This window comes from Apteryx mantelli, chromosome 7, assembly GCF_036417845.1.
Source record: "Apteryx mantelli isolate bAptMan1 chromosome 7, bAptMan1.hap1, whole genome shotgun sequence".
In the NCBI taxonomy this organism is placed as follows: domain Eukaryota; kingdom Metazoa; phylum Chordata; class Aves; order Apterygiformes; family Apterygidae; genus Apteryx; species Apteryx mantelli.
Genome location: NC_089984.1, coordinates 28,757,412 through 28,769,680, shown reverse-complemented (window position 1 = coordinate 28,769,680; position 12,269 = coordinate 28,757,412). Strand labels below are relative to the sequence as shown.

General features: G+C 72.7%; 3 protein-coding genes across 3 annotated transcripts; 2 read left to right on the top strand and 1 right to left on the bottom strand.

Moving 5' to 3' along the window:
• Positions 1-956: 956 nt before the first annotated feature.
• Positions 957-3,168, top strand: ANKRD2 (ankyrin repeat domain 2). Its single transcript, XM_067299607.1, has 9 exons — positions 957-1,019; positions 1,111-1,224; positions 1,408-1,569; positions 1,742-1,849; positions 2,084-2,182; positions 2,416-2,514; positions 2,643-2,741; positions 2,827-2,925; positions 3,002-3,168. Exons 1-9 carry the CDS (start codon positions 957-959, stop codon positions 3,104-3,106), a joined length of 948 nt encoding a protein of 315 aa, XP_067155708.1. The 3' UTR covers positions 3,107-3,168.
• Positions 3,169-3,812: 644 nt separating this feature from the next.
• On the top strand, positions 3,813-6,583 carry HOGA1 (4-hydroxy-2-oxoglutarate aldolase 1). The gene is made up of 7 exons (XM_067300119.1): positions 3,813-4,072; positions 4,442-4,570; positions 4,663-4,790; positions 4,872-5,006; positions 5,143-5,239; positions 5,376-5,509; positions 6,149-6,583. The coding sequence occupies exons 1-7, from the start codon at positions 3,874-3,876 to the stop codon at positions 6,296-6,298; spliced, it is 972 nt and encodes a 323-aa protein (XP_067156220.1). The 5' UTR covers positions 3,813-3,873; the 3' UTR covers positions 6,299-6,583.
• Positions 6,584-6,670: 87 nt separating this feature from the next.
• MORN4 (MORN repeat containing 4) lies at positions 6,671-10,924 on the bottom strand. Its single transcript, XM_067299544.1, has 5 exons — positions 10,852-10,924; positions 8,769-8,866; positions 8,438-8,552; positions 8,058-8,167; positions 6,671-7,798 (listed from the first exon to the last, which is right to left on the bottom strand). The coding sequence occupies exons 2-5, from the start codon at positions 8,833-8,835 to the stop codon at positions 7,650-7,652; spliced, it is 441 nt and encodes a 146-aa protein (XP_067155645.1). The 5' UTR covers positions 8,836-8,866; positions 10,852-10,924; the 3' UTR covers positions 6,671-7,649.
• Between the last annotated feature and the right edge of the window lie 1,345 nt (positions 10,925-12,269).

The window sequence follows — 12,269 nt, the reverse complement described above, 5'->3', positions numbered from 1 at the left end:
AGAGGGTGACGCATCCCCCTCCGTCCCTCCTCTCCGGTCCTCTGCCTAGTCCCGGCAGCCGGTGCCCAGCGCATTAACTGTCCCAGCGCAGGGCAGCACTAGCCTCATCTTACAAATGGGGAAAGCAAAGCCCGGGAGGGCTGAGCGATGCAGCCGGTGCCGGGAATAGCTGCCAGCTCTGCTTCCCAGTGCCGCTGCCAGGCTGCCCGTGTGCGCCCGCGGAGGCCAGCCGGCTGCCCGGGCCCTGGCCGGGCTGCTTGGGACGCTCCGAACCTGAGGTCATCCTCCAAAGCAGCGGGGAGAGCTGCGGCCCCGGGCAGCGCCTGCCGCCTGCTCCCGGCCGAAGGGTTTGGGCACCAGCGGGGGTGTGCCCTCGCCTCCCCTCGCTCCAGGGAGCAGCACCCCTGCACCCCATGTGCCAGGGCGCCCCGGAGATGCTGGTGGGCCCCGTGGGGTCATTGGGGCTGGGCTGCCCGGTGCCGGCACGGGCTGGTCTGCGGCTCACTCGCAGCACCTGGGGAGCGACTGCAGGGATGGGGCAACGGGAGCCGAGCGGAGCATCCCGGGTGCCGAGGGCTGGCGGTGCGTGCTTGGGGCCCGGCAGGTCCAGGAGAGACCCGCAGCCTCGCTCCTCGAGCCTCTCCGGCCTCCCGTGCCCGGTGCAGCCCAGTGTGGGGGTCCCGCGCAGCCCGCGGTGGGGGCCCTGGGTCTCTTTAAGAGCGGGCCGGGCGCTGGCGGAGGTGAGCCGGGGCCACCGAAAGCAGCAGGGTGAGCTCATGACAAAGCTGCCCCAGTCATGCGGAGCAGCCACAGCTGTCGGTGCCCTTGGGCAGCGGGACGGAGGGGCCGGCGGCATAAAGCCCCGCGGCCAGCCGAGCCGCCCGCAGCGCCCGCAGCCCCGGGGCCAGGCGCTCCCTGCCCGCCGCGGCGGGGACGAGAGGCCGCAGCCGGCAGACATGGAGCCGGACGTGCAATGGGCCACGGAGCTCATCGACCAGAAGCTGGCGGAGGAGGAGGAGGTGGGTGCCTCGGGGAGGTGGGTGCCCGTGCCCGGGGCCTCGGGCGCGAGGAGCGGGGCCAGCGCTCAGCCTCCCCCACGTGTCCGTGCAGAGACTCAAAGGCGAGGGTCCCCGGGAGCCACCGGCCGTGGAACGGATGGACACGCCGGAGCTGGAGGAGGAGAAGCGCCGCGGCCCCAGGAACCGGGCCGTCGAGGCCATCAAGGTGTGGGGCTGGGCATGGGGCAAAGGCAAATGGGGTGCCGTGGTGGGGGGCTGCGGCAGCTGGGGGGCGGCATGGCCCCCCGTGCCGTGCACCGCTCCCGGAGGCACGGTGCATGGCATGTACCGGCGACCCCGGGTGAGTGTCCCGGGCTCCCTGGGCTCACGGGCGGTGTGTCCCCCCCAGGGCCAGGAGCGGGTGCGGAGGAGCTCGGTGGACCTGCGGCGGGAGATCATCGACGTGGGGAGCATCCAGCACCTCATCGAGCTGCGCAAGCAGCGCCGCAAGCGCCGGGAGGAGAGGGCGGCCACCCCCGAGCCCCCGCCGCCCCCCGAGCCCCAGGAGATCGTACGTGGGGGGCGTCCCCGGGGCGCGGGACGGGGTGCCGGGATGGGGGTCGCGGATGTGGCCAGCCCCCTGCCAGCCTCCGTGTCCCCCGTGGGGAGAGCCGGACGTGGCACCCCCCACGCTGCCCCCCATGCGGTGCCGTGCCCTGGCCCTGAGCCTCTCCTGCCCCCAGGAGGGCCCCGTGGAGCCGGAGACCTTCCTCCGAGCTGCCGTCCAGGGCAAAATCCGCGTCGTCGAGAAGTTTTTGGCAGATGGAGGCTCCCCGGACACGTGTGACGAGGTAGCGCTCCCCACGGGCTGCCGAGCCCCGGTGCAGCGCCCCAATGATGGGCACCGGGGCACGGAGTCATGGGGGGACACCTCCAACGACCCGCTCGTGCCACCCCGCCATGCCCGGCTGCGCCTGTGGGTGAGGGCCGGGTGCCTCTGGGGCCGGGGGTGGCAGCGGGGGGCACGGCCAGGCTGGGCCAGGCGGGACGGACGCAGCGGCCAGCGCGGTGCCTCGTGCCCCCAGTTCCACCGCACGGCCCTGCACCGCTGCTCGCTGGAGGGACACATGGACATCCTGCAGAAACTGCTCGACAGCGGCGCCACCATCGACTTCAGGGACCGGGTGAGCCCGCGCCCCCCGCCTCCGGCTCCCTGCCGGCCTCGGCCTCGGCCTCCGGGCACGGCGCGGCCGGAGCGGCAGCAGGTTCGGGGTCCCGCCGTGCCGCGCGGGGCCGGGCAGGAGGCGATGCTCTGCCGGGAGCGCGGAGGTGGCCGCGGGCGGGGGACCGCGTCGGGGCAGGGAGCGGGGACGGGCTGGCGGCGCGCCCCGCCGTGACGCGGGCTCTGCGCGCCCAGCTGGACTGCACCGCCGTGCACTGGGCCTGCCGGGGGGGCCACCTGGCCGCCGTGAAGCTGCTGCAGGACCGCGGCGCGGACCTCAACCTGAAGGATAAGGTGAGCCGGGGCAGCGCCCGCGAGGACGGGGCCGCGCTGGGGTGCAGGGTGCCGGGCACGCCGCCGGGTGCGTTAGCAGCGACGGCGGTGCCGATCCCTCCCGGTGTCCGTCTCCTGCCCTGGCCCAGCTGCTGAGCACCCCCCTGCACGTGGCCACCCGGACGGGCCACCCCGACATCGTGGAGCACCTCATCCACTGCGGGGCGCACATCAACTCCCCGGACAGGGTAAGCGGTGCGCGGCGCCCCAGTCCGCAGGGGTGGCACCGGGGGGCCCCGGGGCCCGGCTGGCACGGCCCTGCCTCTCCCGCAGGAAGGCGACACGGCTCTGCACGACGCCACGCGGCTCAGCCGCTACAAGATCATCAAAATGCTGATCCTGCACGGGGCCGACATGATGGCCAAGAACCTGGTGAGCGGCGCAGGGTGCGGGGGGCCGGGCGCTGCCCCCGGCCCGGCTGGCGCCCAACCTCTGCCCGCACTCGCAGGACGGCAAGACCCCGACGGACCTGGTGCAGCAGTGGCAGGTAGACACGCGCCAGGCGCTGGAGACCAAGGCGCAGCCGCAGGGGGAGACGGAGGTCCCTGCGTGACGGGCTCGGCTCCAAGGGGCAGCCGAGATTTGTCCGTGTCAATAAAAGCTGGCATCGACGAACCCCCCCGGGGCACGAGGCGATTCATTGCAGCGCGGTGCAGCCGCGGGACTCCTCGCCATGGCGTGGTGCTGCCGGGAGGCGCTGGCAGTGCTGCAAAACCTGGACTAACTCACGGAGGAAACTCCAGTGAGGGCTGTTCCGTGCAGCTAGCACCAGCCCCTCAGGAAGCCCCTGAGCTGCCGTGTGCCGGCGGCTGGGATTATGCTGGGAAATAGCAGTCATACCCTTCCCCGACGGGCACGGCAAAATGGGCCCCTTTGGCTGAGCGGGTGCTCGCCGCTCACCGCTCAGGCACGCTCCCGCTCGCCCGCGTTTGCCGGAGACCCTGCGGCAGCACCCCGAGCAGGCTGACGCCGGGATGCCACGCTGCTGGGGTGGCATGTGCTGGCGCCGGCACTGAGCCGCAGCCCAGCTCCGGTCCCCCAGCAACGGGGGGGCAGCTGCCAGGGCTGGGGGCCGATCTCGGGACTCGGCCACCCGGGAAGCGGAAGGGGAAAGCACGGCCGGCACTCCGGGCTGGGGCTCAGCCAGGGGAGCGGAGCTCCTTCCATGGGCTCCCGAGGGGCAGGAAAGCCCCCCCAGCTGGTGCAGGTGCCGCCCCCGGTGTCGTCCTTGCTAGCCAGGAGCCCTCACGCGCCTCGTCAATCATTAACAGCCCCTCGGCGGGGTGGGTGTTGCGGGCTGGCCGCAGCGCCCGGGCCACCATGGCGCTCAGCACCCGCCTGGCCTCACCGCTCCGACCAGCCCTGCGTCGGGCGCTCAGCACCCCGCCGGGGCCGGGGCCCACGCTGGACCTGGCGGGCATCTTCCCTCCCCTGGCCACCCCCTTCTCGCCCACGCAGGAGGTGGACTATGCCCAGCTGGAGGGCAACCTGCGCCGCTACGCCGGCATCCCCTTCCGAGGTGAGCGCGGCCCCGGCCCCGCTGCCCCGGGCTGCGGCGCCCCGCGGGAGCTGCCGGCTCCGGGGGGCCACTGGCTGCTCAGGCTCCTGCGGGGCCGTGCGGCAGCGGCTGCAGGCTGCGGGCCTGCCGCGGGTGCCCGGCCTCCCGCCGGACTTTGCTCCTGGGCTGCAGCCCCTCGGCGAGGCGGCTCACCCAGGGGCCTTCACGCAGCGTGCGTGCATGCGTGTGTGCATGCCCGCGCGTGCACGCTGCACGTGCGTGCTCGCTCGCTGCATGTGCACGCTCGCACAGCCCCCGTGCAGGCTTGCCCCCGCGGCGGGACCTGCTGCCGCCGCCCCCGGCACTGCCCGCCCCGTCCTTGCGTTGCAGGCTTCGTGGTGCAGGGCTCCAACGGGGAGCAGCCCTACCTGGCGCCCCGCGAGCGGCTGGAGGTGGTGCGCTGCGCGCGCCGCGCGCTGCCCAGGGACCGCCTGCTGCTGGCGGGCTCCGGCTGCGAGGGTGAGTGCGCGGGAAGCGCGACGGCCCCCTCCCGGCCCTGCCCCGGCCCCGGGGGTGGGGGGCCGCCGCTCACCGCCCGGCCTCCTCCCCAGCCACGCAGGCCACCATCGAGATGACGGTCAGCATGGCAGAGGCGGGCGCCGACGCGGCGCTGGTCGTGACGCCCTGCTACTACCGGGGGGCCATGACCGGCGCTGCCCTGGTGCGGCACTACGCGGAGGTGAGCGGCCCCGGCCCCGCGCCGGCTCGTCCCCAGCGCGGGGCTTGGCGGCGCCGCTGACCTCTGCCCCGGCGCCCGCAGGTCGCCGAGGCGTCCCCCATCCCCGTGGTGCTCTACAGCGTGCCCGCCAACACCGGGCTGGACCTGCCGCTGGAGGCCGTCCTCGCCCTGGCGCAGCACCCCAACATCGTCGGGCTCAAGGACAGCGGCGGGGACGTGAGTGGGGCGCCGCTCCCCCGGCGCGGGGGGAGGCCGAGGGCACCAAACCTCGGCCCCGGGCTCCGGGCAAGGAGCCCCACGGCGGGGCGGCGAGCGGGTGCCCGGCCCGGGGACGCAGCGTGTCTCTCCCCAGATCACCCGCCTGGGGCTGATCGTCCACAAGACGCGGCGGGAGGATTTCCAGGTGCTGGCGGGATCGGCCGGCTTCCTGCTGGCCAGCTACGCCGTGGGTAGGTGCCAACCGCCTCTGCGCGCCCCGGGGCCGTGGGGAGCCGGCCGTGGGGCTGGGGGCACGGGGAAGGGGAGACAGCCGGGCGGGGGGGGGGGGCGCATTGCACGCTGCCAACGTGCCCCCGGCGTCCCCAGGTGCCGCTGGGGGGGTCTGCGCCCTCGCCAACGTCCTGGGGGCCCCGCTGTGCCAGCTGGAGCGGCTGTGCCGGGAGGGGCGCTGGCAGGAGGCCCGCGACCTGCAGCACCGGCTCATCGAGCCCAACGCGGCGGTGAGCGAGCCCGAGCGCTGCCGGCGGCGCGGGGGCGGCGGGACGGGGACGCTCGCGGGGCTGCGGGAGACGGTCCCCCCGGAGGCAAGGGGGGCGGCGGGGAGGATGGGCCAGCGCAGTGCCCAGCTGGCAAGGCGAGGGCCGGGCTGGAGGTGGCAGGGTGGGACATGCCAGCTTTCCCATGCCAGGAACAGCGTGTCCCCTGGCGCTGGGCGCCTGCCCGACCCCCAGCGCGATAGTTGCGGGCTATTTATAGGCAGGGATGGGGGCAAGAGCCGCTCCTCCCTGGGGGTGCTGATCCCACGGCGGGATGCTGGCCCTACTGCAAGGACCCCGGTGCCCTGGCAGGGACGTCCCCTGTGCGGGAGCCCCATCCCCGCACGGCCGCGCTCTGTGCCCCTGCCCCATGGGGCGTGCTTCGCTGGGGGGCTGCGACCGCCCCACACAGCCGCTCGGCCCACCCGCATCCCTGTGGTCCCAGGGCGGGCGGTGAGCCCAGGGGCTGGGATCACCGTGCAGCCCCACATCGGAGCCGGCACAGGAGCCCGGCATGCCACGTTGCACCATTGACCGCGTTGCCCTGCCCCACGGGACCCCAGAGCCGGCCCCGGCCAAGCCTCGGCACCCCGCTTCCCGCAGGTCACTCGCCGGTTCGGGATCCCGGGGCTGAAGAAGGCCATGGAGTGGTTCGGCTACTACGGGGGCCCCTGCCGCGCGCCCCTGGCCCCGCTGAGCCCAGCCCAGGTGGAGGAGCTGAGAGAGACCTTCAGCGCCAACGGCTGGTTGTGAGGGGCCTCCGTCCCCCCCGGCATCCCCCCTCCCCACACCTCTGCCCTGGCACCGCAGCGCTTGCAACACCGCCTTCCCCCGGCCCGGGGAGCCAGGGTCCCCCGGGGAGCTGGGGACAGGGCAGGGGGGCACGGGGACGGGGCTGGGAGAAAGCCACCCGCCTCTGCAGAGCGACCCTGCTGCCCCTGCCTGGGAACGGCGGTGCCCCGAGGTGGGGATCCCCGCGCTGGCCCTGCTGCCCCCCCGAGCGTGCTGAGCTGGGAATAAACCTGCTGCCTCCCCGCAGCCCCTCCGCGTCCGCATTCATGCCCGCGCGCAGCCCCTCGCCCGCGGCTTCAGGTCCCCGCGGCCCGGCAGAAAGGACACGGCCCAGGCGCTTGGCAACGTGGTTTACTCAGCCGAGGCCCGGGCAGGCGGCAGCACAAGGCAGGGACGCAGCAAGGCACGGGGCCGGGGTGGGTGCAGACCCGCGGGGGGGGCACGGCCCCCACTGCAGCCCGCTGCCGGAGCGCTGCCTGGGGCCCGCCACGCCGCGGGGGACCGGGACGTGCCGGCGGCGAAGGTGGGCGCGCACAGGGGAGGAATGAGGGGTGCACACAGGGGGCGAGACGGGGAGCTGCATGCACCCCGCCAGCACCCCTTGCCATGCCCCTGCCCCTGTGCGCCCGGCCCCGGCCCCACACGCAGCTCTGCTGATGCCCCCGGCTCCGGGCTCCTTGCTCGCCACGGCTCCCGGTGCCCGGAGGCGGGGAGGCTGCTCCAGCGTGTCCTCAAGGCAGCGCGCGCGGTGGGCTGGCACAGCCACGAGAGGGGCACCAGCCCGTCAGCCCTGCGTCGACCCCGAGAGCAGGCCGGGTCCTTCGGGAGGGACGAGGGGCGCCGGGTCACCCTGCCCAGGGCGGGCGACCCGGAGCTGAGGGTGGCCACGCTGCCTCGGCGCCAGGGCTAGAGAAGCACGCTGGGGGCTGCCCCTCGGCGGGCGCGTGGTCCAGCCAGCTGCCCGCTGCCCCGCTGCCAAGGCACCCTGGGCGAGGGGGTCCGGCCCGGCCGCGCCGTCCCCGAGCCCCAGCGGCCCCCGCCGCGGTGCCCCGCGCGGAGCCCGGCGCAGAGCGCGGGGCGCAGCGGCCGCCAGGGCCGCGGCCAGAGGGAGAAGGCACCACGGCGGCCCCGGCGCGCGCGGAGCCCCCCCGGGGCGCTGGGGCGGGAAGCGCGGGGCCCCGTTCCCCCCACCAGCAGGGGTGCGGCAGGGGAGCCCGCCCCGCGTCGCGCGGGGACCCGCTGCGGCCGGCGAGCCGCGGCCCTGCTGCGGGCACGGCGGTGCCGCCCGGGCAGCCGCGGGAGCGGGGCGCCGTCACGCCGTGAGGTTGTGCGCGGACTTGGAGGCGCTCTGGGCCCTCTGGATCACAGCCTGGCACTTCTCGCGCCGCAGCAGCTTGTTGTTCTCGAAGAAGCCCTCGTTGCGGGGGACCCCGTGGGAGCCGTCGGGGAACGTCAGGAGACCTGGGGGGGAGCGGCCGGGAGTCACGGGGCAGGGGGCAGCACACACCGGGAAGGGCCTGGGTGGACAGAGCGGGAGACGCCGGAGGGGGAGCACAGGAGGGGTGGCCGAGGGGCACGGGGGCGAGCGGGGGCCGTGCTGAGCCTGGGCGACGCCGCGGCGGTGCTGGCCAGCTGGCAGTCCCGTCGCATGCACGCACCGCGCCGGCAGCGGCCGTGCCCCGCGCCAGCGAGACCCCGGCCGGGGCCGCCGGGCACTCACCGAAGCCGTACACGCGCCCGCCTTTGAACTCGCCCTCGAAGGTCATGTTGTCGTAGCGGGTGAAGACGCCGACGCCGTTGAACTTGCCCTGCACGAATTCCCCCTCGTACCTGCGCGGGACGGCGATGGCGTCAGGAGAACTGCATGCAACGCTCCCTCCCCGGCGGCCGAAACTGCTGCGGCCGCAGCCACGGCCACGACCCTCTGGCCATGGGCAGGCAGCTGGAGCCAGACCCCAAGAAAGCAGCTCTGCGGGGCCGGGGGGACGTCCCGGAGGGCACACGCAGACACGCACCGGGGCGGCCCTCTCTGGCCGTGCCGGGGATGCAGCGGTGCCGTGCTGTGCCGTGCCGTGCTGCCCCGCGAGGCACCGCGCTCACCTGGAGCCGTCGGAGAAGGTGAGCACGCCGCAGCCGTGGAAGAGCCCATTCTCGAAGTGCCCCACGTAAGCGGTGCCGTCCGCAAACGTCAGCTGGCCGATGCCGTGCCTGCGACCTGGGCCAAGGCAAAAACGGCGGCGCTGGGTGCGACGGGGGCCCGCCTGGGCACAGCACTGCACGGGGCTGAGCGGGGACGTAGCCAGCAAGGCGGCAGGGGCTCGCTTGGCCCGAAGGCCTGGCTGGGAGGCCGGAGCACCGCTGGGCTCCTCCGGCCCAGGCACGGCATCCGGCCTCCCTGCGCCCGCGGCACGGCACGGCGCGCCCCACTCACCTTCCTTCCACTCGCCGCGGTACTCCTCGCCGTTGGAGTAGGTGAAGGAGCCTTTGGTGAGGGTCATGGCGACGGCCTCCCTGGGCGCAGGGCAAGGGCTGCGAGGGAGAGACGCGGCAGCCAGCTCGCCCGCAGCCCCTGCCTCCTGGGACGGTGGGGAGGCAGCCCGCGGGGCGGCGAGCGGAGGAGGCGTCGGCGCGGGGCCGCGTGCCTGCCCCCGGCACCGCGGAGGAGGAGGTGACCCCGGGCTGTCGGCCCCGCTGCTCTGCCCTTGAAACCGCAGCCGCCGGGTTCGGGTTGCTGCCTGCCTGCCTGCCTGCCTGCCTGCCTCCGGGGCTAGGAGCGATTCGGGTCGCAGCCCCGTGAAACACGAGCGAGCGGCAGGAACAGGAGCCCTGCTGGAGCCGGGTTTGGGGTCGCAGGAGCACCGTCCAGCCCCAGCGGGGACGCCACAGGGATGGAGGCAACATCTGCAGGATCTTGTGCGAAGCGGGCTCCGGCCAAGGGGCCATGCTCGGCTCTGCGTTGGCAGCCCCTGGGATGAGCCAGGCGCTTGGAGAGCAGAGGCTTGCTGGGCTGTGCCGGGCGCCGGAGCCCCAGGGAAAGGAGCAGGGAGCTCGCGGGGTTTCCGACTCAGACTTCAAAGAGCTGCACCCCCGGGGACGGAGCGGATGCTACCCCGGAGGAGCAGCGGAGGGGGCACCTAGGGGCTGCTCTGCCGAGGATTTGCAAACCTGCCTGCCGATGGAAAGCAGCCCCTGGGGGTCCTGCACGCAGCACTGCGGTGCCTGGCAAGGGAAGGGGCTTGCCGCTTCCCAGGCAGCACCCCAGCCTCGCCCAGGGCCTGGGCATCCCGAGAGACACCTGCCTCGGCCACGTAACCGGCTGGATGCTGTGCTCGGACGCACCGCAGCTAACTTGCGAGGGCTTTGTGTCCAGAAGAGAAATGGCCCCCAGGCAGAGCCCGGGCAGCAACCGAACAGTGCTCTCTGCCGACAGCAGGAGCGGCCAGAGCTCCGCTCCGGCTCCAGCTTGCAGAGCAGGTCTGGGAAGGGCTGGCTCAGCCTCCAGCGACAGCAGGAGCGAAAGGATGGGGAGGAGAGGGAGCTGCGGGCCCCCGCTTAGCGCTGCTACAGGGAAGGGCTCCCTCCTCCCGCACAGCCTGTGCCCGGACCCAGCTGTTCATGGGGGGCAGGTGGTGGTGGGCACAGAGCCCACCTGAGCCTTGCACACATAACGCCCGCAGCGGCCGGGGCAACGTGCGCACGACCGGCCCAGGCCAGGCAACCAGGGGCAACGCGTGCACGGCTGGCTGGAGACATGCACTGCTGGCAGTGCATGCACGACCCGCATGGGGCACGTGCCCACCAATGGTGACTGCACAGCCTGCCTGTGCTATGCACCCAGGCATGATGCACGCACACCCCACGCAGGCCATGCACCCATGGGTGTTGCATGCACACCCACATGGGCCATGCACCCAGGGATGGCGCATGCAAACCCCATCTGGGCTATGCACCCACAGGCAATGCATGCACCCCCACATGGGCCATGCAACCAGGGTGATGTACTCCCACCCTACAAGGGCCATGCCCCCAGGAGTGATGCACACACACCCTACCCAGGCCATACACCCACGGGTGTTGTATGCAAATCCCACACGACCCATGCAGCCATGGGTCATGCATGCAGACCCCACATGGGCCATGCACCCAGGAGCAATGCATGGACAGCCCAGGCGAGCCATGCACCCAGGGGCGATGCATGCACACCCCATGCAGGCCATGCATCCAGGGGTGATGCATGCACACCCCACACAGGTCATGCATCCAGGGGCAATGCATGGACAGCCCAGGCAGGTCATGCACCCAGGGGCAATGCATGCACACCTCATGCGGGCCATGCACCCAGGGGCGATGCATGCACACCCTACGCAGGCCATGCACCCAGGGGTGATGCATGCACACCCCACGCGGGCCATGCACCCAGGGGCGATGCACGGACGCCCGGTGCCTACCCCCAGGGGCGATGCACGGACGCCGGGCGGCCCGGGCGGCGCACGGCACCCGCCGCCCGCGCTCACCTGGCTCCGCGCTCGCCGCCCGCACCGCTCCCCACTGGGGTCCCGCCGAGGGGCGGCGGCGCGGCCGCCTCCCTGCCAGCCCCCCGCCCCGTCGGGCGGCGCAGCGCCGCCAGCATCCATCCCCGCACGCCGTTGGCTGTCTCCATGGCAACCCGAGCAACGCGGCTCCTCATTGGCCTGCTTTCCAGCGCCCCCTCTCGTCTGCCGCCATCTTTGTGAGGGGCAAGGCGGGCTCCTCCCTGGTCGTGCCACCGCTGAGGGGCAGCGCCCCCCCCATCCAGGACGCCGCCATCTTTGTGAAGGGCAGCGGGGGCGTAGAATTCCCCCCCCATGCAACTCCAGAGCGGCCATCTTTGTGTGGGGCACGGGGCCGCCTAGGCAGCCTGCATAGGCTCTCTTTTCTAAAGTGCTTTTCCCCTCGCACCTGGGTGAGAGGTGGTAGAAAAGCAGCAGAATCACACACCCTCGGGGAGGCCGGTAGGAAGGAAGGAGTGTGCTCAGCACAACACAGGCAAGTGCTGCAGTCAGCAGGTGAGCTGGCCTCCAGCAGGGTGTGTAAGCTGTGCCGTGCTGCGAGCTGTGCGACTCCGGGGTCTAGCACAGCTGGTCAAGGGAGGATGGATCAAAGCAACCAAGAGAGCGGGAGAGAAGCTGTGCTGGGAGCGTGCAAGCTGCAGGCCCCTTGGCATTACAAGGTGTTGCATGCACACGGGGCATTTTTGGTGTGGGACCAAAAAAGCCTGCAGAAAGCACCAACATCTGACCCAATTCGTAGAGTACATATTGAAGTAGAGATGAACACTAGAGGAGATCAATGGTCAACAAGAGTCTGGTCTGAGCGTTAGCCCTCTTGCTCTGGGGCTCTGCCTCTGCGGCTGACAGGCCACCGCAGAACTATCTCCACTCGCCTTCTGGTCTTGACTGCTTTGACACCCCTGATCCTGGTCAGGTTGGAGGGAGGTTCCTGGGGCATGTTGACAGCTCTGCTTTTCCTCCAAACAGCCTGGAGCCCTTGCGAGGAGTCCCCAGCAGCTGCCCAGCTCTGCAGGCGGGTTGTGGGTAGCACAGCCATGTGTGCTGGCTCTAAAGGGCTCTCCGGCTCCGCGAGAGGTGCTCATGCCACGAGACGCAGCACCTCAGCGCTGTTTCCTGCCTCTCATATATCAAAGTAATGGGCGCCCTACACAAGCCAAGCACCAGGCTCTGGAGGAAAGAGCCTCAGGCAGAGCCCGGGCTGCTCCAGTGCCTCCCAGCGAGCGAGAAGCAGGAACGGCCGCAGGGAGGGAGCAAGGACCAGGGAAACCCGGGGCCGGCGGCCCAGCTGTGACAGGCCAGGCCTCTCCCGGTGGCAGGCCGCCCTCCCCGCAGGCGCGCTGGAGGCCCGCGCTCCCCTCGCCACCCGCGTCTCCTGCGTGGGA

What these genes read in the sequence shown, in the direction of transcription:
- ANKRD2 (XM_067299607.1), top strand. Translation starts at nt 957, where the DNA reads ATGGAGCCGGACGTGCAATGGGCCACGGAGCTCATCGACCAGAAGCTG. An exon ending in GGGCCGTCGAGGCCATCAAG is followed by an intron (nt 1,225 to 1,407) that starts GTGTGGGGCTGG and finishes TGTCCCCCCCAG; the next exon opens with GGCCAGGAGCGGGTGCGGAG. An exon ending in ACCTCAACCTGAAGGATAAG is followed by an intron (nt 2,515 to 2,642) that starts GTGAGCCGGGGC and finishes GCCCTGGCCCAG; the next exon opens with CTGCTGAGCACCCCCCTGCA.
- MORN4 (XM_067299544.1), bottom strand. Translation starts at nt 8,835, where the DNA reads ATGACCCTCACCAAAGGCTCCTTCACCTACTCCAACGGCGAGGAGTAC. An exon ending in CCGCGGCGAGTGGAAGGAAG is followed by an intron (nt 8,553 to 8,768) that starts GTGAGTGGGGCG and finishes GCCTTGGCCCAG; the next exon opens with GTCGCAGGCACGGCATCGGC. An exon ending in CGGGCGCGTGTACGGCTTCG is followed by an intron (nt 7,799 to 8,057) that starts GTGAGTGCCCGG and finishes GCTCCCCCCCAG; the next exon opens with GTCTCCTGACGTTCCCCGAC.
- HOGA1 (XM_067300119.1), top strand. Translation starts at nt 3,874, where the DNA reads ATGGCGCTCAGCACCCGCCTGGCCTCACCGCTCCGACCAGCCCTGCGT. An exon ending in CGCCGGCATCCCCTTCCGAG is followed by an intron (nt 4,073 to 4,441) that starts GTGAGCGCGGCC and finishes CTTGCGTTGCAG; the next exon opens with GCTTCGTGGTGCAGGGCTCC. An exon ending in GCTGGCCAGCTACGCCGTGG is followed by an intron (nt 5,240 to 5,375) that starts GTAGGTGCCAAC and finishes CGGCGTCCCCAG; the next exon opens with GTGCCGCTGGGGGGGTCTGC.